This window comes from Pteropus alecto, unplaced genomic scaffold, assembly GCF_000325575.1.
Source record: "Pteropus alecto unplaced genomic scaffold, ASM32557v1 scaffold3, whole genome shotgun sequence".
Lineage (NCBI taxonomy): Eukaryota > Metazoa > Chordata > Mammalia > Chiroptera > Pteropodidae > Pteropus > Pteropus alecto.
Window position 1 is genome coordinate 50,584,778 of NW_006442484.1, and position 22,830 is coordinate 50,607,607.

Consider the following 22,830-nt stretch of genomic DNA (forward strand, 5'->3'; position numbering starts at 1 on the left):
AATACTGCCATCATCTTGTTTGGCTAACACTCAAAGTATTTCATCTTTTTTGGCTAACACTCAAAGCATCAGAAGCAGGCCATTACAGACAGAGCAAGCAAAACAGAAAGGTTGATTGTTTACATCATTTTGTTCTGAATCACCTATACTTATAGACAACGCTAGCTATCGATGTTTTGGCAGACTGTTTAAGCTGGTTTGGTTGTCACTTACAATTGAAATATTCATGAAAGGTGTTCATTAGTCCAGTTTTTTCTTATTTCCTTCTCCTCTTCTCTAGCTCTTGATGTCTCAGTACACAGGAGTCAGTGCCATCACAATATACAGGTTGTAGTGATTAGCCACAAAGGATTTGCTCTTCATGTCACATTGATCCCTAAGTATTATAGCCCATGTCTCTATTTGGGCCGTAATTTTTGTTACACTCTTACCCATGCTAAGCAACTGAGTTTAAAAGGAATGCTAAGTAATCTTTCTGATTTTACAGTGCAACTAGTGTTTTGTTTATTTGAAGACACTTGGCACTAGTTAGCTCTATCTTCATCAATATTTTCTACCTGTGTTTAGCTGTTTGTCTTTTTTTCCTAGATAACTTCCCAAGGATAACTTTCTGATCTAATATTTCTCTAAATATTATTTCTGTTAATTCCAAATTTCTTGTTTAACTCATCATCTCTAGGTTATAAGTACCAGTCTTCCATTCTAAAAATAGTATGATAAAAACCCCAAACAAGTATATGTCCTTATTAATAGATTGCTCTAGCTTTTCTTCTTTCTACACTATGAAATTCTTGAAAAATAGTCTGTACTAGTTTTTCGCCAGTGCCGTTCCACATTAATTCCTCATATTACCATAATCTGGCCGGTAGCTTTTTCTCTGTCCTGAAACTCCTCTTTCGAGACATCAGGAATCTCCTAAATGCATCCAAGGGATCTCCCCGTAGCATTTGACTTACCCTTTTTCGTAACACTGTTCTCTTTTTGCAATTGGTAGTCAATATTATTCAGATATACCTCCTTTTCTATATCTATTCTTCTTAAGTCTTCTCTTTAGCGGCTCCATATCTAACTTTAAATTCGTGTGTGTTCCATATCTGTCCTTAACTACCCTCTCACTACACACCTCTATTTGGCCTTTTCATCATCTCCCTGAACTTCAGTTACTAGGATAACATGGTGACCCATATTGAGATAGAGCCCCAAGAGTTTTTTGAAACATTAATGGTTGGAAGTGAGAACAACTGACATTTAAAAAGTCAAAATAATTTGTTTTAATCTAAAGAGGTTTTATATTACCTTCAGAGGCAGACTGCTCTTTTGTTTTATGAAACCTCTTTGAACAGGTCTTTAAGTTACACCAAAATAAAGTGAAGGCCCTATTCTGGCATATAGAAGATTGAGACAATGTCTGTAAGAAGCTAAATGTCTCCGAACAGTAATGTACATGGTTGTCCTCATTGTGAGCACAGCTGCATCACTGAGAAATCTGTATTATTTAGAAAAAATTGTCATTTTTTTCTAAATATACATTTAAACTGTATAGTCTTTGAGTACAGTTGTTGATTCTGGAGATGAATACGCAACTTGACATTAATTTTGATAGCCCCTTTCCTTTCTCTTGGCCTTGGAGCTTGAGATCCTTAACCCAGGATAGGAAAACACATTGAAGGCACTTCCACAGAGGATGGTAACCTGGCTACTGCAAGATGGGCTTAGACATTAGAAGATGCAGAGATATGCGTGGCAGGGCACCCCTATAGAAGGGGTTGAGTTACAGGTTCTGAGAGCATCCTTCAGTAATGTCTTATAGCAGTTACAGCTGATTCTAGCTTTAGTTTGCAGAACTGGAGGAAAGAACTGAGCTTTTTCATGCTTGGACAGCCTGTGGATTTCTGAACTTGAGGGGAAAGTAGGTGACCCACAGGGTAACAATTCAGCAGTTTGAAGCCAGAGAGCTGGATACGGAGGAAAGGGACAGTCAGGACAGATTGGTAAAATAAGTAAACATTCCCGGGCAATTCCCAAAAACTTTAGGATGGGAAACATGTCAAAATAGCAAAAGTACTCTGATTATTGAAGTAAAAATAAAGCATCTCCAAAATTTGGAAACCCCTGAGTTATAATCCTCAAATTCACATTTCTAACTGGCACCATATTTCTGAGCTATAGTGCCCATAAATCTAGCATATTCCAGAATTTTTTTTTACCATAATTCCTTTTGTTAGAAGCCATATCTTTAAGAATGAGCAAGGGGAGCTTTGTCAGAGAACAAAACAATTAACATTAAGCAATACCTGCATGTTTAACAATATCTGGATTAGAATCTTGACTCTGTGCAGTTCCTACCTCCATGTTACTCCTTCTGGTTATGACTTACTGTAACTTAGTGTATCTTCTTGCAATCTGCCAGTGTGCTCAGCTTTCTTTCCGTAACTCTGAACCTCCATTTCTTGTTTGCAGTATTGGTCGTCTTGCTTAGGTCTGTCTTCCCAGAGTTTGACTCATCTCTAGGCACCAGCTCTCTGCACAGCTGTACTCCTGATTCTATTGACCAGTGTGCCTGATATTCACTCCAGGTACTCAATAAACATTTCTTTCGTAAGTGAATTTTTCTTAGTAAATCCCGGTAGAGGTACTTGATTTCAAGAGACTTAGCCTTTAAGGTGCCCTGGATGTCACTCAGTTTCTACTAGACTAACTTCTTGAAGTACTGACTGACATCCATGCATTCTCACTCAAGGTAATCTTTCAATAAAGGATGGTTTTTATCAAGAACATATATTCTATTAAGGTTCCTTTCCATCAGACTGCACTTTGCTTTCACTTCTGTGTACCGTGAGCCCACCTGTCTTTATTTTTTACATGATCGAAAACAGCTCTCAAGAAACTGATATTTTTATTAAGGTGTATAAATCATATATCTTAATGTATTATGTACCCAAAAGTAACTTCATTTTGTTAGTACAACAGAGGGGTTATAATTTAACTTTCACTCTGTCAGATATTGTGTTACATTTAGTCCTCAGAGAAACCCTGTGAGGTCAGCATTGTCATTATTCTTATTTTACAGATAATGAAGCTAGGGAATATTAGAAGTTAAGTAACTTGCTTAAAGAAAGAGATTATTGAGTGGAAAAATCCAAGCTTTGAACAACCTAGAGCCTGCGCTCTAACTATGGCAACCATAAGACTTGGATTGGTTCACGTTAAGAAAATGAAATTATAAATCATGTTGTTAGGCAGATTTAGTAAGCATAATATCCATCTCTGAAAGTATACCTCCCAATCAGCTGCCTACCCTCATGAATAGCAAGCAATTCATGAGGCCGAGGATGCTACTTTGGCAGTATCTCAATCCAAATAAAGACAATCAAACAAAATTTTTTTAAGCCACATGTTCTGGATTACAAATGAGCAGCTCTGAAAAACAATAGCCTCTAGGGACACATCTGAAAGTAGGGCTCATAAAATATTGGCATTTGCAATTGAAAATGTCTTGTTAAAAAACCAACAAACAGTCCTATTCATCAGGGACTTATGCTATAATCCCTCAGACAAGGTCAGAATTCAAATTCTATCAGAACTCTGTTTTTATTTTTCTCACTCAAATCATCTTTCAAGAGAGATTTTTGTTTTGATTTGTTTTCCTAACTGAAACCCTGTAGTCACTGAGGCTTAGTAGGAAAAGGTGTGTGTGTGTGTGTGTGTGTGTGTGTGTGTGTGTCGGGGGTGTTAAACCAATTCATAATTTCTGTTTCATCCTGCTGTATTACACGTTGACCTTTTAATGCAGCCCAGTCTAAATTTCGAAACAATGCCTCTCTGGAATATTCACCAAAACATTTTTTTTCTAGAAAGAGATATTTTTTTCCATTAAAAAACATCTCAGAAGTAAGCAGGTTTTTAATTTAAAACTTAAAAGCAACTAAATGCTCCTTTTTTTTCTAAATAATCTGTTTTGCTAAGGCAAATGCAATATTAATAATTGTATACACATCTTAGCAAAAAATATCTTCAGTTTACTGCTGTATGCCTTACTAAGTTTATAGGAAATCAAACTACATCAAGTATTGTTACTCTAAAATTTCTTGAGCTGATATTTTCATCATGAAGTCACAGTCTTAGAAGATACATATGAGGTAACCTTAGGTCTAATCAGTGGCATAATGGTAAATGTTTAACCACCGACTCTCCAAAAAAAATTTTTTTTATTTGTTGTAATTTCTCCCACTGTACCCAATTTAAAGCTACCAATGTGATATCTCTGAAGGCAGAGTTGGGAAGAGAAGCAACCACAGTCTACACTTCACTGTATCTGATGACTCTGACAGCATACGGGTGTTCATCAAAACTTCCAACAAGTCCCTGAAATTGCCATTTGGTCAGATGTTATTTAAAGGGTGCAGAGGAGAATTGCGCTTAGTAGCCCAAGCCCTAGAGCCAGGCTGCCAAGGCCCTAACTCCATTCGACTGAGTTACTCTCTGTGGTATTTTGGGTAAGCTATGTAACTTGTCTGTAACTTTATTTCTTCATATGCAAAATGGTAATGAATAAACTTTCTATTTCATAAAATTGCTGTGATGATTAAATGAAATAGTGTATTAAAATGCTTAAAAGAGTTTGTGGCACATCCCAAAACATAATAATAGGCTATTAGTAATAAATGTTAGGTATTGTTTTTCCAGAATTTATAATTCCAAATATCAAAAAGTTTTACACGTTGTCATTTAAATCTTTCAGAGGTTATTTAAAACCATTCGGCAATACTCGCAGATGAGCCAGTTAGAGAGGGAAGAGCAATAAGTAAGAAGTCAGACCTTAGTTTCTAGTCCGTTTTTCAATGCCTAGTTTGTGACCTTTGGCAAACCATTTCACTTCTAAAAATTTTAGTTCTCTTATTAATAAAGTGCAGAAAGTAATGATTACCCTGCCAACTGCGTAGAATTGTGGTAAGACTAATATGAGGTAATGAAACTAAGAGACCTTGGAAGATGGCACAAATATGGGGTATTATTATTAATCCAATTTAAAAATCAAGATGCCTCAGAAGCATTAAAAATAAAATAGTGGTATTTTGCATCGTTCGACTAAGAATTGGAAATCATGTGGTAAGAGCTGGGATGTTCTTTGTAAAGACCAAGAAAGAAAACAAAACAAAACTCCACAATTTTACCATGAAGCAGTTAAGCATTTTTCTTTCTCCAAAAGAGTGATTTTCAAATGAAAAGGAACTATACTTTGAATTGTAACACATATTTAAATGCATTAAGAATCATGGGAAACTAAGCTAACAAAATATCTATGAAATTGTAAGTTTCTGGGAAAGTAAATACAACAGAAAATTTTAAAAATGAATTAATAATAAATATTAATTAATTAATGTTGCATGTAATAATCTACCAAATGAAAGACAGCAAATCATCAGGCAAACCAGATGGTTAGCATTATGTCATTATAAGATGAATAATGTGAATATCTAAATAATTCTTAAAGATAAAAATTCTTTAGTCGTATAAATAAATATAAAAAATAAAATGTCAAGGACTTTTACCATGTTAAGTTCAGTCAACTTGTGAACAATAAAGAGCACACGTGAAAATAAAGAAATAAGGAAAATCAGGAGCAACATCGGATTTTTAAAAATTTGCACTTTGAATCCCTGTTCACTTAGAATCGTATACATTTATATACATTCAGTGAAATTAACTAAGAAAACAATTCTGCACAGAATTTATAATTTAAAAGTGAGCCCATGATTTTTTTCCTTAATTTATGACTTTAAACCATGCTTCAACAGAGGAGTTTCATTTGGCAGACAAAGAAGAGACATAGCCCTTGCAATGCCCTTTTTAAAAATCAATTGTTAATAAAAATTCTCATTATTTGATATTAAATAGTTTAGTATGTGATACAGGAAGATTTCTAAGTTTTCTTATTTAGGGAGAAAAAAAGCATAATGAAAAACTGTGCATATAGTCTGCTACCTTTCATGAATGAAGAAGAGAAAAACATGAAATAAAAATTTGTAATAAATCATTGGGAATATACATAGGAAATTTATGAGTTGGGAATTTGAGTAGATTGGGTCAGGAGTGGAGGCCAGACATTTGTGAGGCACCTGTCTACATTATTTTGATTTTTTAATCATGTGAATTTATTACCTATTAAACAACAGTGTGTGCATGTGTGTGTGTGTGTGTGTGTGTGTGTGTGTATGATAGAGAGAGAGAGAGAGAGAATGTGTTTAAGACCCATTCTATATATAAAAACTTCAATCTCATTTCTGGTCTATTTTTCACTTCCCCAAGCTCAGGCCTGACCCAGGCATGGACATCTGCAGAATGGAAGGGGTCTGATGGATGTCTTCATCCTCCATTTCCATCTTCCATCCCACTCACTCTGTTCTTTCTCATTTTTCAGAATGTGGTGGGAGAAGGCAGGAAATTATAGGAGTCAAAGAGTTTTATAAAACTGGTGTGTTTGTTATCACCTGTGTGACAAATGCCCAAATGCTGGTTATTGTTTTGTAGGGATAGCTTTTGTGGGTCATTCAGAAACAACTCACTACACTGAGAGTGTGCCTTAAACATTACATGTTCTCTGATATTTGGGCTGAATTTTTATGATTTCTACCCTGGCTCTTATATCAACAATCACCCCTGTAGCCTCTTTTTTACTTTCTGAACTGTTTTCTTTGGTCAATCTCTTCAAAAGACCTCTACTTCTCCTGCCTCATGACTTTGAAAAAACCAAGTGCCTTATCTCTGCTAAACTCTGGAAGTGCATGTCCCTTCCGCCACAGGGTCCCTCTTAACTGTGAATTCAGTGTTGTCTCAATCAGCCTGCAACCTTTATCTTTGTGAGGTGAGAGTCAGGAACTGGTCTCAGTACTCTCTGAACTCCACGACACTGGTCAAATCTCCCAAGAACCATCTTATCATACTTCACTTAGTCTTCTATTAGCATTAATGTCCTCAAGAACCTCTCCCATGACTTGAGGTCAGGGGTAAGTTTCTCCTTAGAGAAGAAAGAAAATGCACAGTTCTCCCTTTAGGCCAGGGTTTCTTAACCTCTATACTGTTAACATGTATGGCTGGATAGTTCTTTGTTTGGGGGATTTTCCTGTGCATTGTAGGATGTTTGGCAGCATCCCTAGCCTCTACCCATCACATTACAGTCTTACACCCTCATCAACCAAACTAAAAATGTCTCCAGACATTGCCATATGACCCCTGAAAGGCAAATAGCCTGATTGAGAGCCACAACACTAGGCTAACAACTTTCTTCAAATAAATCCCAATTTCCTAATCTCCTCACCACTCTGCTAATTATGAGGATAGTTGATGAGATTTAGGTGATGGTCAAATACACGTTTGGGACTGCCCCTTAGTAATCTCTGTGTAGAGGATCTGATATATATAGATACATCTCATTAGAATGTGTGGGTATTCTCTCAGAAGGAATTTTCTCAGAAGAATTCTGAAATATTGAGATAATAAGAAAATCCTTACATCAGTGAAAATGAGTATAAGCATACATCTGTTTCTGACATGTAAACACATGGGCCTAAGGACAGTGAGGGTAGGGGGAGAGGAGACTTTTTAATTTATTCATTTTGTGGCTTTATTTGACTACTTTTTGATATTCAAGCATTTGGATTAAATTATGTATTTGTATTTTTGTTTTGTTTTGTTTTTAAGAAGAGCATAGTTAAGTGGCTACATGAAGAGAAGCTTTTTAAATTTAAATAAGATTTGATTTTGGTTTCACGAATAAGATATGCAAAATTCATGTTTGAGATAAAGGAAAGTCAAAAAAGAGGGAAAAGGGGAGAGAGGCAAAGAAGATAAAAGAGAGAGGAGGTTAAAATTTACCTTGTTTCATCAATATAAACTGCTTCCAACACAGATGCTGCATATTCAATGTTCTTCTTTAAGTCTACAACGTTGACATCACCTTTTTCCAGCTGCTTCACTAAGCATCTTAGTCTATTTTTTTAAAAAGTAGACAAAAAGAGAGAAAAATAAAAAGAGATTTATTATAACTATGTGGAAAATAGTCTAATATTAAATATATATATCAAGTAACATTTTTAACATATCTTTCTTGGTCATTAAATAGAAAAATGTTTGATTGTCTAGGTACCATATTTCAAGGACAGTCTTTCTGAAAATTCAAGACAATATAGATGTTTTCATAAAAGTATGTTCCTAACACTAGAATTTATTCTATGGCTTTTCTGTTTCTTCAGAGTTGGCACTAAGAGAATATTTAAAGTGTACTCTTTTGACCACTACTGTAGTAATTATTCACTGTATATAGCAATGAAAATAAAAATGAAAGGCAAAAGATTCAAGAAAATATAGGCGAGATGAGAAAAAAACATATGTATGTGTTTTTACAGCAATTTTTTTCACCTGAGACAGATTTATAAAATATTTTCTCTTGTTTTTATCCATGGGATGATATGTCTCAGTTCTCGGAGAAATTTTAAGGCATAGGGATCAACTAAGCCATGTCTGGATTCCTGAATCAGAGAAATTGTGAGATCATTAATGTTATTGTTTTAAGCCACTAATTTTTTATGCAGCAATAGATATCTCAAGGAGTAAGATAATACAAATTGCTTCAAAAATTTCTAACACTTTTAGAAACTTTATGCATTAATTATAAATCAAGTGTTTCTGAAGATATTGCCCCCCATAGTAGGGAGGAAAAAAATTTCTCACTCTGTACATACTGTAGATAAACAATGTAAAGACGATTTATCCATTTTCCTAAGTCAGCAGACAGAATTTAGTTCCATTCGAGAGCCAACGTATAAAGTATTTCAGGGAGAATGGAGTATATCTACTTTTAGGCACTGTCTTCGAGACAGTGTAGCAAGTTTTTTGAAAATTTACTTTGGATGATTTGCAATACCAAGGCTAGGGTATAAAGAGAAGTTAAAAAGTTTAGCAAGGTTATTTGAAATTCCTCCATCAATAAGAAACTTTTTTTTCTCCACGGAAAAAAGTTATACCTAGATTAAGACTTATTACTCAAGACACTATAAATAATTACTTTTTGTACCATATACTTCTGTATGATAAAATATTAGCAGACAATGACATTGTAAAATAAATTCTATGTGCCAATAAATGTCTTATTTGTACAGATGAAGCAAAACAAAACAAAACAAAAATAACAGCTAGAACAGGTTACTTAGAAAGGAAAAAATAAGCCTGGCTTTGAAGCATAAAACACTGACTATAATAATAATGGAGCAACAGATAGAGTGTTTTGAAATTTTGTAATATTTATAACCCAGTCACATTATATTACCTTTTATGTATGAAAGTAAAAGAGTTTCACAACTCTGCAATGGCTAAAAAATATACCACTTGTGTATCTTGTGAAAATTAGTTGGTACAACTTGGTTGAATTTGGTTTTATGATATAGTTTTAAAACCAATAAGTACTTCACATGGCCTCCCTTGTTTATGAATAAATGAATTCTATTTTTGAGTTAGCAATTTTCTCCACTAAAAAACTACATTTTCCAGGCTTTCTTGAAGCTAAGTATAGTCATGAAACTTCATTCTGACCAAGGAGAATAAATAGAGGTGGTTGAGTTAAGAGTTTCAGAAGAATTATTTTGAAGAGGGTAACTCAGCTGGAAAGCAGTTCTCATTTGTCCCTTGCCCATTACTTATTGCCTGGAATTGTCTCAAGGATCAGCAGCCATCTAGGACCATGAAGTGACCTGGCAGAAGGAAGCTACCCACTAAGAATGACAGAGAATAAAGATGGAAGGAGCCTGGATCCCATGCTGTGAAATCACCTACCTCTGAGCTTATTTCCCATGAGAGAAAAAAACTGTATTTAAGCTACTATTATTTTGAGATTTCTTCTATATGCAGCTGAGCCCAATCATAACTGATAAATGAAAAGAATAAGAAATGACTCAAAGAACTGAAGAATGGAGAAATTGTCACATAAAATGAGTGGGGATGCCCTTGGGAAACTATTCATGTGTGTACTTCCTAACTCATGATAGCTGGCAGGTGTTCCCAGGGAAATCATTAGACTATTATCAAATTAGCAGATCACACATGACGAAACCTGTAACATCAAGGGGCTCTAATACTTGCATGATGAACATGCTCTTTCACAAGACATCTTGTTATGACTTAAAAACAACAAAAACAACAAATATTATGAACTGTTATATCTTAATAGGAGTGTAAATCTATAATCTGACATAAGAAATCACTCTGAAAAAATACTCCAAAAGTTTCTACCACCCACTTAGAAAATCTAGTTAGATATGGTGATAATTCTGTATAACCATGACCACCCAAACACACGCATATGTACATCCTCCGCCCCCAGCAAACTATGTCAACTCAAAATACTGAAAGAAAATATATAATTTTAGGTTACTAGGATTTCTTTCTTCTTTATCTCCTTTGCCTATATGTACCAAATTTCCTCTAATGAGTACATATTTCTATTTACATAAAAAGAAAAATCTTTGTATTATAAAAAGATTATAATTATAACAGCAGGTTAATGGAATAATTTATATAATTATTACTCCAATTGTGGATTTGCTTTTTAATCAATTTATGCATATAATAATCCCCAACAATCTTATTTAGCTTATTATTTCACTTTCTTTATAGAATAATATGCCAAACATTTACATAAACCATTTTGAAATGATTATATATATTAAACTGGTGGGTTCCAAAGCATTAAGGTTTCACTGCATGTATCTGGGAAATTTTTTAATTTTTTTTTTAAAAAGATAATTATAGAAAATTTACCTAATTCCTAAGCCATCCTATGGGCAAATTCTCAGAATGAAGAAGAAAGCACAAATGCATGTGCTGAAAATAAAATGGTTTCTTTCATTGGAGTAGGCAAGCTGAATAAAAAAGTTTTATTAATACCAGGCCTATATATGTCCTTCTGCTTCCCAAAGTTTAGGTTAAATACCTGTACTTGGTGTTCTAACCTGAGCAGTTTCTGGTTCAGCAATCTGTGAATGGAGACTCCACTGGATACTCTGCTTGGTAGCAAAATCGAATAGCATAGAGTAGCTACATATAAGTGGATAATATCACCAAAAGATGTTAAAAACCCAAGTCAGTTAAGTAATTATTTAGTATTTATTATTGTATCTGGGGCTGTGTAAAAACTGTATATGAATGCATATAAGAATATATATGAATGTATATGTAAAGATATATACAGACAAAAACACATGCACATACATATACATATAAATTCACGGGCATCTGTGTATGCACCATAGTACCCATCTTCAAGATGTTTTCAGTCTCTGGGGATGGCATGACATATGCAAATAATGTGGTCAAATGTTAAAATGTACACATTTCTCATTACTTCTTTTACGTACACCCTAATTTCCAAGCAAACTGATTTCATCACTGTTCCTCAAACACTGTCACATCATCCTAGATTCAACTCTTTTTTTTCTCATATCCCATCTTTAGCTGTCTGAATCATGTTTAGTTACTAAACATATCTGAGTGCTACCTCTATTGTAAGTTTTTTGATGATTCCCAACCATTGTGATCTCTCCTTACACAGAAAATAAAACACACTTCATTAATTACTCAGTAAAAACTGAAATTTCTCTGGTTTCCATTATAATTTCAATTTTTTGTACATAACATTTTCCCAATTGACTTCTCATCCAATAAAAAAATTATGAAGCATTCAAAGAAGCAGGAAAATCAATCCATCTGAAGATAAAAATCAATCAATTGAAAATGACCCAAATATGACAAAAATGATAACATTAGTAGGCAAGGATGTTAAAACAGTTATTATCAAAACACAACAATATAAATAACATTATTCCAATACATTTAACAATTATTTATATAAGATGAATAATTTCCTTACAAGACACAAACTACCATGTTTCAAAAAGAAATAGATAAACTGAATTTGCAGTTAAAAACTTTTACATAAAGGAAACTACATGCTCAGATGATTTCATTGAATTTATTTAAGGAAGTAATAATACCCTTTGCCTACACATTTTTATAAAAATAATCCCAAGTCATTCCAGGAGGCCAAAATTACTTTTATAACAAAACCAGAGGAAACATTACAAGATGCAGAAGCAGAAGAAGAGGAAAAAGAACAGATCTTATGAACATAAATGTAAAAATTCTTAACATTTTAGGAAATAAAATCCACCAATATATAAAAGAATAACACATCATAAAAGAGATTTATCCTAGGAATGAAAAGTTTTTATAAGATTGAAATGTTAGTCAGTATAATTCACTATTTTAAGAAACTAAATAAGAATGGCCATAGTATCACCTCAATAAATACTTAAAAAGCATTTGACAAAATTCAACATAAATGCTGATTGAAACTCTTAGCATATTAGAAATAGAAGGAAACTTCCTCACCTGATAAAGTCTACAAAAATTTATAGTTAATGTCAAAAGTCATGTTAAATGATTAAATGCTTTCTTCCAAATATAAGGTATAAGGCTTTACTCTCATCACAGTTATCCATCATTGTACTGAATCTTTTAGTCAATGCAATAAAGCAAGAATAAAAGGCATCCAGGTTGGAAAAGAAGAAGTAAAACTGTCTTTGTTTACAGACAGCATGATTGTCTAAGTAGAAAATCTGATGGAATATACCAAAAAGTTATTAGAAGTAACAAATGCTTTTAATAAGTTTGCAATACAAAAAAAAAACAAATACAATATCAATGTCATTTCTATATAATTGTAATAGACCATCAGAAATTAAAATGAAAAGCAATATTATTTACAATAATACCCTCAAATGTGAAATTCTTAGACACAAATCTGGCAAAGTATGTGCAAGTGCTATAACTGAAAACTGCAGAACATAGCTAAAAGAAATTAAAGTCGACCTCAATAGATGGAGGGATATGCTGTGTCCATAGATTGAAAGACTCAATATTGTTAACATGTTATTTCTACACAAACTGATCTATAGATATGATACGATCCCAAAAAATATCCTAGAAGGCTTTTTTGTTGTATATATTGACATGCTGATTCTAAAATTCATATAGAAATGCAAAGGACCTACAATAATCAAAACAAATTTAATAAAAAGAACAGAGTTGGGGATTCACACTCCTTCAAAACTTATAAGACTTCAAGACTTATTTTAAAGCTACAGTAATCAGTACAGTATAAAAGGCATAATATGCTACATTATTAACACCAAGATAAGTAGATCGGTGGAACAGAATATGGAGTCTAAGAAGAGACTCACAAGTATATAGTCAATAGATTTTGGAAAAAGTTGCAAAGATAATTTAGTGGAAAAAGGACAGCATTTATAATGAATAGTGCTGGATCAATAGAAATATATATGTATAGAAGGAACTTTAATCCACATATACATCACATATCTAAATGCTTATTCTAAAACTACAAACCTAGAAGAAAATACAGGAGAAAAACTTTTGTGATCTGAATCAGCAAAAGATATCTTAGATATAATATCTAAAGTACTCTCTATGAAAAAAAAAAAGTTGCACTTCATCAATATTAAGAACTATTCTTCAAAAAATTATTTAAAGAATGAAAAGACAAACCACAGACCAGAAAATATTTGCAAATCATATATCTGATAAAAGATTTGTATCTAAAACACATAAAGACTTGCAAAATTCATTAAAAGACAACAAACCCAATACAAATTCTGCAAACAATTTGAACAGCCTCTTCACACAAAAAAAAGATATATTTATGGCAAACATGAAAGATGCTAAACATGAATAGTTATTAGAGAAATTCAAGTTAAAACAATAATATGATATAACCAAACATCTATTAGAATGACTAAATTAAAATAACGGATCATAGCAAATATTGGCAAAGATGTTAAGCAACTGGAACATTGCTGTTGGGAATGTTAATAGGTATGATCACTCTGGAAAACAGTTCCTTAAAAAGCGAACATTTATCTACCACATGACTCAGACGTTTTATTCTTTGATGGAAAGAAAAAGAAATATATGTCCTTACAAAGACTTATACATCAATGTTCATAGCAACTTTATTTGTAATAGCCCCAAACTGGAAACAACCCAAATATTCATCAACAGGTAAATGAAAAAACAAACTCGGGCAGATTCATCCAAAGTTCCACTCAGCAATAAAAGGAATAAACTATTGATACACACAATGACACGAATGAGTCTTAAATAATTATGCAGAGTGAAATATCTGCATATTTTATTTTCATTTATGATTCCATTTATATAGAATTTTAGAAAATGCTAACTATCCTTATAGTGACAGGAAGCAGATCAGTAGTTGCCTGGGAATGGGGGAGGAAAGAAAGGGAAAGATTATAAAGGAGCTTGAGGAAACTTTTGAAGATAATGGAAATGTTCATTTTCTTGATTGTGGGGATGGTTTCATAGGTATATGTGAATTCTTATCACACTTATCAATTCATAAATTACAAACTAAAATATGTAATCATTAATTTGAGCTAGAAAAAGGATATGTGCTAAATAAATGCTGTTATACATCTTCATTTTCATCAATTTTATTGAAATACTTAAAATTCCATATATTTACTATCAAAGACACAAACAAAAGCTAAAGCAGCATTAAAGTTATAATGATCTTTTCCCTAAGAGAATGACACTAATCTGATAATTCATAAGACTTTTAAAATCAGCCTGAATGTTATGAAAAGAACAGCCTTTGATCTTAGCTTTTTGGAGGGACTTCCTTACCTTCTGATGATCAGAACATTTAAAAGAAGACAGAAATGAAAATAGAAACACTGTCTTTGAAAATAATTGATTGATTCTGTAATTCAAAAGAGAAATAATTTCCACCTTTGAACAAAGAGTACTGAGCTGTAGAATATGATTGAGTATTTTTTTATCCAAATATAGAACTGCCATTTTCCAAATGAAAAAATACTCAATATGAAATGATGTAGCTTTCGTAATCAAGTACTTCAAATACTCTTAAGGTTACCTACTATATTGCTACATGACTCAATCTTGCAAAAAGACTATCTACATAACTAAGAATATTCTCATACTAAAAAATCTTATGTGTCTATTCACATCTGTATTAATTCTATGAACTAAAATACCCAGGATATCTCTCATGCTGTAGACCATAAATAATAAATTAGTTATAAGAGAATTAATAGTAAGAGAATTGATAATCATTATTTCCATTTTTGACTTGATTGTAATACAAAAGTGACAAGATATTGTCATCAGAATGCTGTAATAAGAATTAGAAAAGCTAAAAGCTAAAGAATATCTACAGCAGATATTAACATTAACATTAAAATATGGCCATACATAGGAATGCACCAAACACACACAAATAGGGATGCTCAGAACACGAAGCTATGTCATTTTCACTAACTTCTGCTTGTCTCTGATCCTAATATGATAAAAAAAAAAAAATGGTAAGAAGCCATTAAATAATGAAATTGTCTACTCTGCAGGTCAATGCTTAGGAAATTAAATTCTAACCTTAGTCTAAGAAGTGAAGTTTACAGATTCAAAGCCTTTTAAAGACATTTTTCTTTCACATAGGTAAATGTTATCATTATAAAGCTCTTTAATACCTTCATTTTATGGGATAAATAATTCCCCAAACAATTGATATCATCAAAGTGGAAACAATAGTATGGCAAATATTATAAGCCTTTGATATAAGTTTACATTCTACATTTAAAGCAGCAAAATAATCCCAATGAGATGGAAAATATATGATGAAAAAGTATCTTTATAAGTAGAAAGGAATACATAATTATCCTCCCTCTTCTCCCAAAATCACAATTTAGGTAAATAATCGATTTACCTAAAGATTAAACTTTTTAATACAGAAATGGGCATTGTGTAAACCCCAGCATGTTAAAGAATTCCTTTTAAGTACAGAGATACATTCAAATAGTTAGAAATGCTTACAAGATCAATTTTTTCCTCCTTGGAGGCAAAAGAACAGTAAGACCATTTTAACTCTAAAGGGGGAACCAATCATTTGTGCCCATTTACTATTACCCCTCTGAAATACTACAGGCTAGGTGGACTCAAGGATTTTCCTTAAAAGGTTACATATTTGAATAAATGTGTATATAAATATATATTTAAATGCACATATATTTAAACACACTTAAATACATAAAATATATACTAGATTTATATATTTATATTTATAAAATATATTTGTTTTATATAGTAAATATATTTATATATAAAATATTTCCTCATATTTATATATTTTATACATAAAGTTAAATCTGTGTGTTCTGATGAAGAAAAAGTAGTGACCTTCACCTACTAGTAAGGTATTTATTTAAACCAGAGAAGAAAGGTTAGGAATAGGGCACACACATAGCAGACCCACTGAAGAACAGTTAAACATTTTATGACATTCTATTGGACCTCAGAAAACATGTATTTAGCACTAAGCTCAGGTATCCACTCTGTGCTAAAGAACTCACTTGTCTCTCCAGACTCACTCTACTGGTCTGTATGCTGCTCCTTGCCCTGAGAAGGGGAATATAAAGACTACATCAGGCATCCAGTCGGGTTTCACACATGGGGAGCGTGAGCAGGAGATAGGACGGAGGGAGAAGAGTGAAGTCATCGTACTACTCTCCTCCTTCCTGCAGGGTCACCCTCCAAGAAGGTCACCTGTCAGGCATCCCTCTCCACCGAGTTCTCCCCTTCCCCATCTCCCTCTCTCTCTCTCATCAGAAACAACACATTCATGGAACCCCATGTTACTAGCCCAGAAGTATTATATTATCCCGGTGGTTCCCTACATTTGTCCCACAACTGTAAATACTCTTTATTAAAGGCTTCTCAGGTTACCCATTTTAACTGCGTCATCTTTTTCTAACTCCCATTCTAGAGACTTTTACTACAGTCCTTCGAGGGTATTGAAAAGTCTGTAGAGGCAGGGCTTTAAAGTCAGTGGGGGCTGGCTCTACTTACATTTACCTTTTTCCTGGTATTCAGGGAAAGGAGCAACACACTGACTAGAGAACTATGTCCAGTTTTCTGTAGTGATCAGCATTACAGTGAGCTCTGGCTCATGGAAACTACACAAAATGCTGAGGTTCAGCTGCGTTATCGGAAATACAGGAGAGCAAAGACACCAAACTGCCACTTTCACCACTGGAGGACCTGACTCTTTATGGAAGCTAGCTAATGATAGCTGGGTCAGAGAATGTGTGGCATAATTTTTAAAATTTAAAAAAAGAAATAGATAAAAAAAGATTTGTGGCTTGCATTTAAGCCTGATGGATTTTAAAATGTTTTTATTACTGTTCACTGCTGAAATGTCATTAACATAACATAAAAGGATTGAAAAGGTAAAAGAGCTACAAGGAGAAAGAACAGGAAACAAGATAATAGGAGAGAAAAGTTTACAACACATTTTTGGAAAAATTAAAGAGTGAGATATGGCAACTGATTTAGCAGTTACCAAGAAAGAGAAACAAAGAACAGTGCTTTCAAAGGGTGATTACACAGAGAGTAAGAGAATCCCCACAGAAACTCAGAACAGCTCACGAAGTAGGGACACCAAAGATCCTATAATGCACGTATCACTTTGGGCTCAAAATAAGAAGGTGAAAATCTTTTTAGAGCTTTCAGATTTTTTTCTCTACCCCAAATCATAGGAAATTGTGCCAACAGCACACCTGAAAATGAAACAGATTGAAAATAAGGGGATTGAATGAAAGTCAGTATGTTTAGTGATGATACCTCAGGTTCTTTTATCCCATCTAGTCACAGAATGGAGACTGGGGGATTTACTGCCAGGAAAAGCACCAGAGAAATGACATTTTGGCAACAAACAGTTCACAGCTTGCTCACCCTTGGGTGAGGCTCAGCAGGTGACAAGCACCACTTATGCACAGAGAAATTCTAATCACTTTTCAGAGCCACATTCTTTAATATTAATGGCCTGTCAGCGGTGTGAGCAAGCATTGAAGGAAAAGCTGCACCATAAAAGACAGACAAATATAACAGAACAAATAAATTTGGAGGATATCAAAATAATAGAAACCCTTCCAAAAAATACTTTTTAAAATGTTTTTAAAAAACATCATTCATGAAACACGAACATAATACTACTTTTTTAATGTAATACATGGTGATGAAAGAGCTCTTGGAAATTAACACTAATGATTTACACTAAATGTAAACAGAGGAGTAGAGAAGAAAGTCTGATAACCCATAAAGTGGACAAAAAGGCAGCAAGATGAATAATAGAATAATAAAGATAAGAAAATTAGAAGGTTAGTTCAGGACATCTAATGTTCGGCTAACTAAAGTTCTAGACATCAGGAATAGAAGAAATTATCAAAGAAAAAGTCAATTTCCCAGAACTAAAAATCTTCATTTTGAAAGGACCCAGGTTTGTATCATGGGCATATGTACTTGGTAGTCACATAGGACCTTGTGCTTAGAAGGACCCCGCCCTTGATTTAGTGTTCTGCTGTCACTATCTTGAAATTCTTAATAAGTTTTTAACAAGAAGCCCCACATATTATGCTGCTGATCCTTGGGTCAACCTAGAATTCTATAGACAGCCAAGCTATTAATCAAGTTTGAAGAAAGAATAAAGGCATTTTCAGATATTCAATAACTCCAAAAATTTGGCTTTCCAAGCAGACTTTTAAAGAAGCCACCGAGAGATATATTTGACTAAAACAATGATATAAACAACAACAACAACGAATACAGATACGTTAAGAAGGGAAGTCTCCGAATAAGAGACATGTGCCCCTCCTAGGAATTAACTAGTCTAGGTTGAAGTAGGAGTGCAGAGGAAAAGAAGTAGGAGCTAAGTCTCTCTGGGAAAAACTGAAACTGATGAGCCATGAAACTGATAAGATGTTCGGAACTTTGTTTTGACAGGTCAGTTGAGCATTCATAAATTATAAAATATATGAAAAAATACAGTAATTATGAAATCAAGGAGGAGGAAAAAAATGTATACAAGATGGAAAAGTGATTTAATACTATTTAATTGGCAAGCGAATAATATTTACAAAACACACTACTATAAACACTAGTGACTGAAAAACAAAATGAAGTACAATATGACTCTCGGAAGATGAGAGTAGGAAAGTTGGTGAAGTTAATGTATGAAAGCTATTTCCTCTGTTATCATTATGGATATCAACTGATAAAGTTTGAAATTAATAAATCAAGAAATTTGACCATTGAGGTCATTTCCTTCTGGGAAATTGACTGCTTTTTTTGATAATAATAAAAAGAATCTTAATGACATTAAAGTGGAATGGTCAATATATTGCTCACAAGACAAGTGATTTAACTTAGAAGTCAAGTCCTTTACTTGGTAGTTTTGGAATTACTGACCATGACAAATTTAAATGGCTGAAAAATAAGATGTCAAAATTCATTCTGAAGTGGAAGCAAAGAAAGACTTTGAAAAGGTATTAAGTATTTCAATCATGAATTGATGGTCATGTTGAATTCCAGTTGTTCTAGGTTCTTTTAGATACATAGTAAAGCATAATAAAGAAAATGACACATGATAATTAAATATACAGCTGTTCATCACATGTTCCATTGCTCATGAACTAAACTGACTGAAAACAGGCATATATGTTTCAGAATTGATGTAGACACACAAAAATGCATATTATGTGAAAAGAGAAAGGGAGATATGGGGAAATAACATAAAATATGAGTAGAGTGAATTATAATGACTGAATTTATTACATATTTTTTGGCAAATTCAGAGAAGGGAAAAAGTATATTGAGTCATACTGCAAAAGTCCAATTAGAATGTGGTTTAGAAAAAATAAAAGTGCGTAGACAAGAGTTTGGAGAGGCAAAGAGCATCATGAAACTGGGGTGCTCCTAAAGCAATGAGGGGCTGAAAATCAGAAAAGTATCAAATGAGTAAAGCAAACTCAGAACCAGTTCCTCCAAAAATAATAAAGGAATGTTCAAAAGTGGGCTTGGGGCATTTACTCTTAATGCAGTACCATGTACCAACATGCTTCAAAAATACATTCGCAGAGGGAAAAATCATATTAAAATAGATTTTTAAAGAAATATGCATACAAAAATAAAATTATGGAAAGAAAAGTCAACATGGAATTTTTCCAGTTATAATAGATAGTGCAACATAAGAAAATCTAAGAAGCAGAAATATTTCCATGGCAGATACTATCAAAAAGCAGAGAAGTAGAGAAGGCCTCCTGTTACTCTTGACACTCAGATATAGGAAATTTGGGAACAATTAAAGAAGAGTCTCTTGAAAGGGCAATTCTTCTGTGGAGATGTAATTTGTTGCATAATGAGCAACCAATTTGAATTCAAAAGAATTGGTTAAGAAGATGGTTTTTATTGAGAAGTTTATTATATCTAAAACATTAAAAATGGTTTTACCCTTCTAATTGAATTTTTAAATTATTCTCTCTCTCTCTCTCTCTCTTTCCATGTGTATATGAATATCTTGGTTTCAAGACACCACTAAAATTATATGACAAAAAGCTCATATTTGATTTTACAGAATTTTCCTTTTCTCTACAGAAATCTAGCTTTTATATATATGATCTCTCAGGATTGCTAGAAATTATTCTTTTCTTATGAGATCTGAAGAATGTTGACATTGATTGGAACAGTTTTGAGAATGCATCATCACTAGTATAAACTACTGAGTCCCAAATTTAATATAGCTTAACAGTAGGAATAAAAAATAAAACACTCCCAAATGAATTAGTTAAGGTTTAACCAGGAAAACAAAACAACTCTGAACAATTAATGCTGAGGATTTAATTCTTGGAATTGATTGTCGGGATGATGGAAGGTGGTGAGACAACCAGAATAGTGGAGATCCCCCTAAATAAGCAACTGCAGGAAACTTTTGGAGGGTCAAAGGTAAGAGGCAGGATCCCCAAAACCCAGGAGTTTTGGGGGTTCCTGCAGAAGAGAGGTGTTCCAATGGACCTGGCCAGGGGCATATGGAGCCACAGAAGAGACACAGCTGTTGCAAAAGAGTCTTTCTAGAGGCAGAGAGAGAGAGAAAGAAATACTCTGGTTTTTCTCTTCCTCCTCGCCTGTCCTGCAATCTCCTGACAATATTTGCTATTGGACGAATTCGGCCAAAAGCCAATTGCCATGGACACCTGGGAAATTTAGCTATGATGATACAGAGCAAAGCAGGCAAAGGGCAAGGAGTAGATCCAAGGGCACATAGGCTCAGAACTATAATACACAGTAACCAGAAAGCGTCAAAATTATTTTTTCTCAGATTTGGAAATAAATCAGAAGGGTGGGGGGCATGTCATCTCTGTCAAATTGGGGCAAAGCCAGCCAAGGATTATCAAAGGAATGTATTTAGATCTCTTCACTGTTTGCTATTGATTAAAGGACCCAGATACAGTAATATTATTTGTTCATTGTACTTGTAGATTTTTATCTGGTAGATGTGAATATAATTTTTATCTGGTAGGACAGACAACCTCATGAGTTTAAGACCTTGTTAGGCACAGGCCAGTTGTGCATCTAACCCAGCATTCTTATCAGAAATTTGACTATGTACACCTAGCTTTGTAAATGCTTTCTGAATCAGTCATAACTTCTTACTGATTCCCTCATTATTAATGATTTAAACAAAATCTTGGCATGTGTTCAATTTGTATTTGCATGAGTCATGATTTTATCTTTTTGAAAGTATATTTTAACAACAGTACTACAAATTTTTTTACAGTTTACCTCAACACCCTTAGCATGTTTAAATAATGCTGCTAATTCCAGAAGAGGAGGAATACAATAGATATGAAAATAATGACCAGAAAAAAAATGACTTCCTTTCTTATTTCCCTTCTCTGCCTTCTGTTTCCCTCCTTCTTTTTTCATTTTTTCCCCCAGAAGAATTCATAAGACAGTTCTCATGAGTTCCTAGAATATAAATGAAAAAAATAAATCAACAAAAATTGGTCAAGAAAAGATGCTTCAAATATCAACTCATTTGGGGGAAAGTACTTTCTTAGCAGATTCATGCAGCAGTACTGCTATGCTCACACACTTGAATTTTTGGTTATTGAAAATACAGATCAAGCACTGAGTATATCCCAGGAGCCCATCATAGTCTCACTGCAAAGGCACAGACAGAATTCTCCACATATTTTTGTCTCTCTTGTAAGTCCTTATCTGTTCCTAAATGAGACAAATAAGGCAAGTAATTCAGCAAGATAGATTTCTGATTTTAAACATGGAATGACATGCCAAACAATAAGAAAACTATCCTACGTAAATTTTCCCATGGTTTGTCTTCAAGAAATTCTCAGTTGTCTAGATTTTCTTCCTAGAGAGTTGTTGGATAGTAGAGTGACACCTTATATTAGGTGTGTTTTTGTTGTTGTTGTTGTTGTTATTGTTTTCGCAAATTCCTCCAACTCAGTTGAAGTAATACAGTTCTATCTTTACTGAGATGCACTGCTACAGTTTTAGCAGATGTTTCAGATGGAATTAAACTGCCTTGTGAGAAAATAATATGGTGTAAAACACTGTCAGAAAGCTCTTCACCTGGAATAATTCACAAAATCAATGGGGGTTTTATACAACTCTTTGGGGTCCTTGCCATGACTAGATTACAGTGAATACTGGGTAAGTAACTTCCATTTTTTTCTTTTGTAATTCCACTACTATTTTTATTGTGGTAAAATATCCATAACATAAAAGTCACCATTTTAACCATTTTTAAAAATTTTATTTTATTATTAGTTTCAAGCATACAGTACATTGGTTAGACATTTATGTGGTTTACAA

The 22,830-nt window shown here is 33.5% G+C and overlaps 1 protein-coding gene across 2 annotated transcripts in view; it reads right to left on the reverse strand.

Moving 5' to 3' along the window:
• PDE1A (phosphodiesterase 1A) overlaps positions 1-22,830 on the reverse strand; it is a 288,645-nt gene that overhangs the window by 78,998 nt on the left and 186,817 nt on the right. For both annotated transcript variants that reach the window (XM_025039465.1, XM_025039464.1), the window contains exon 2: positions 7,876-7,989. In XM_025039465.1, coding sequence (XP_024895233.1) covers positions 7,876-7,989 — 114 coding nt within the window. The remainder of the gene's footprint in view (positions 1-7,875; positions 7,990-22,830) is intronic.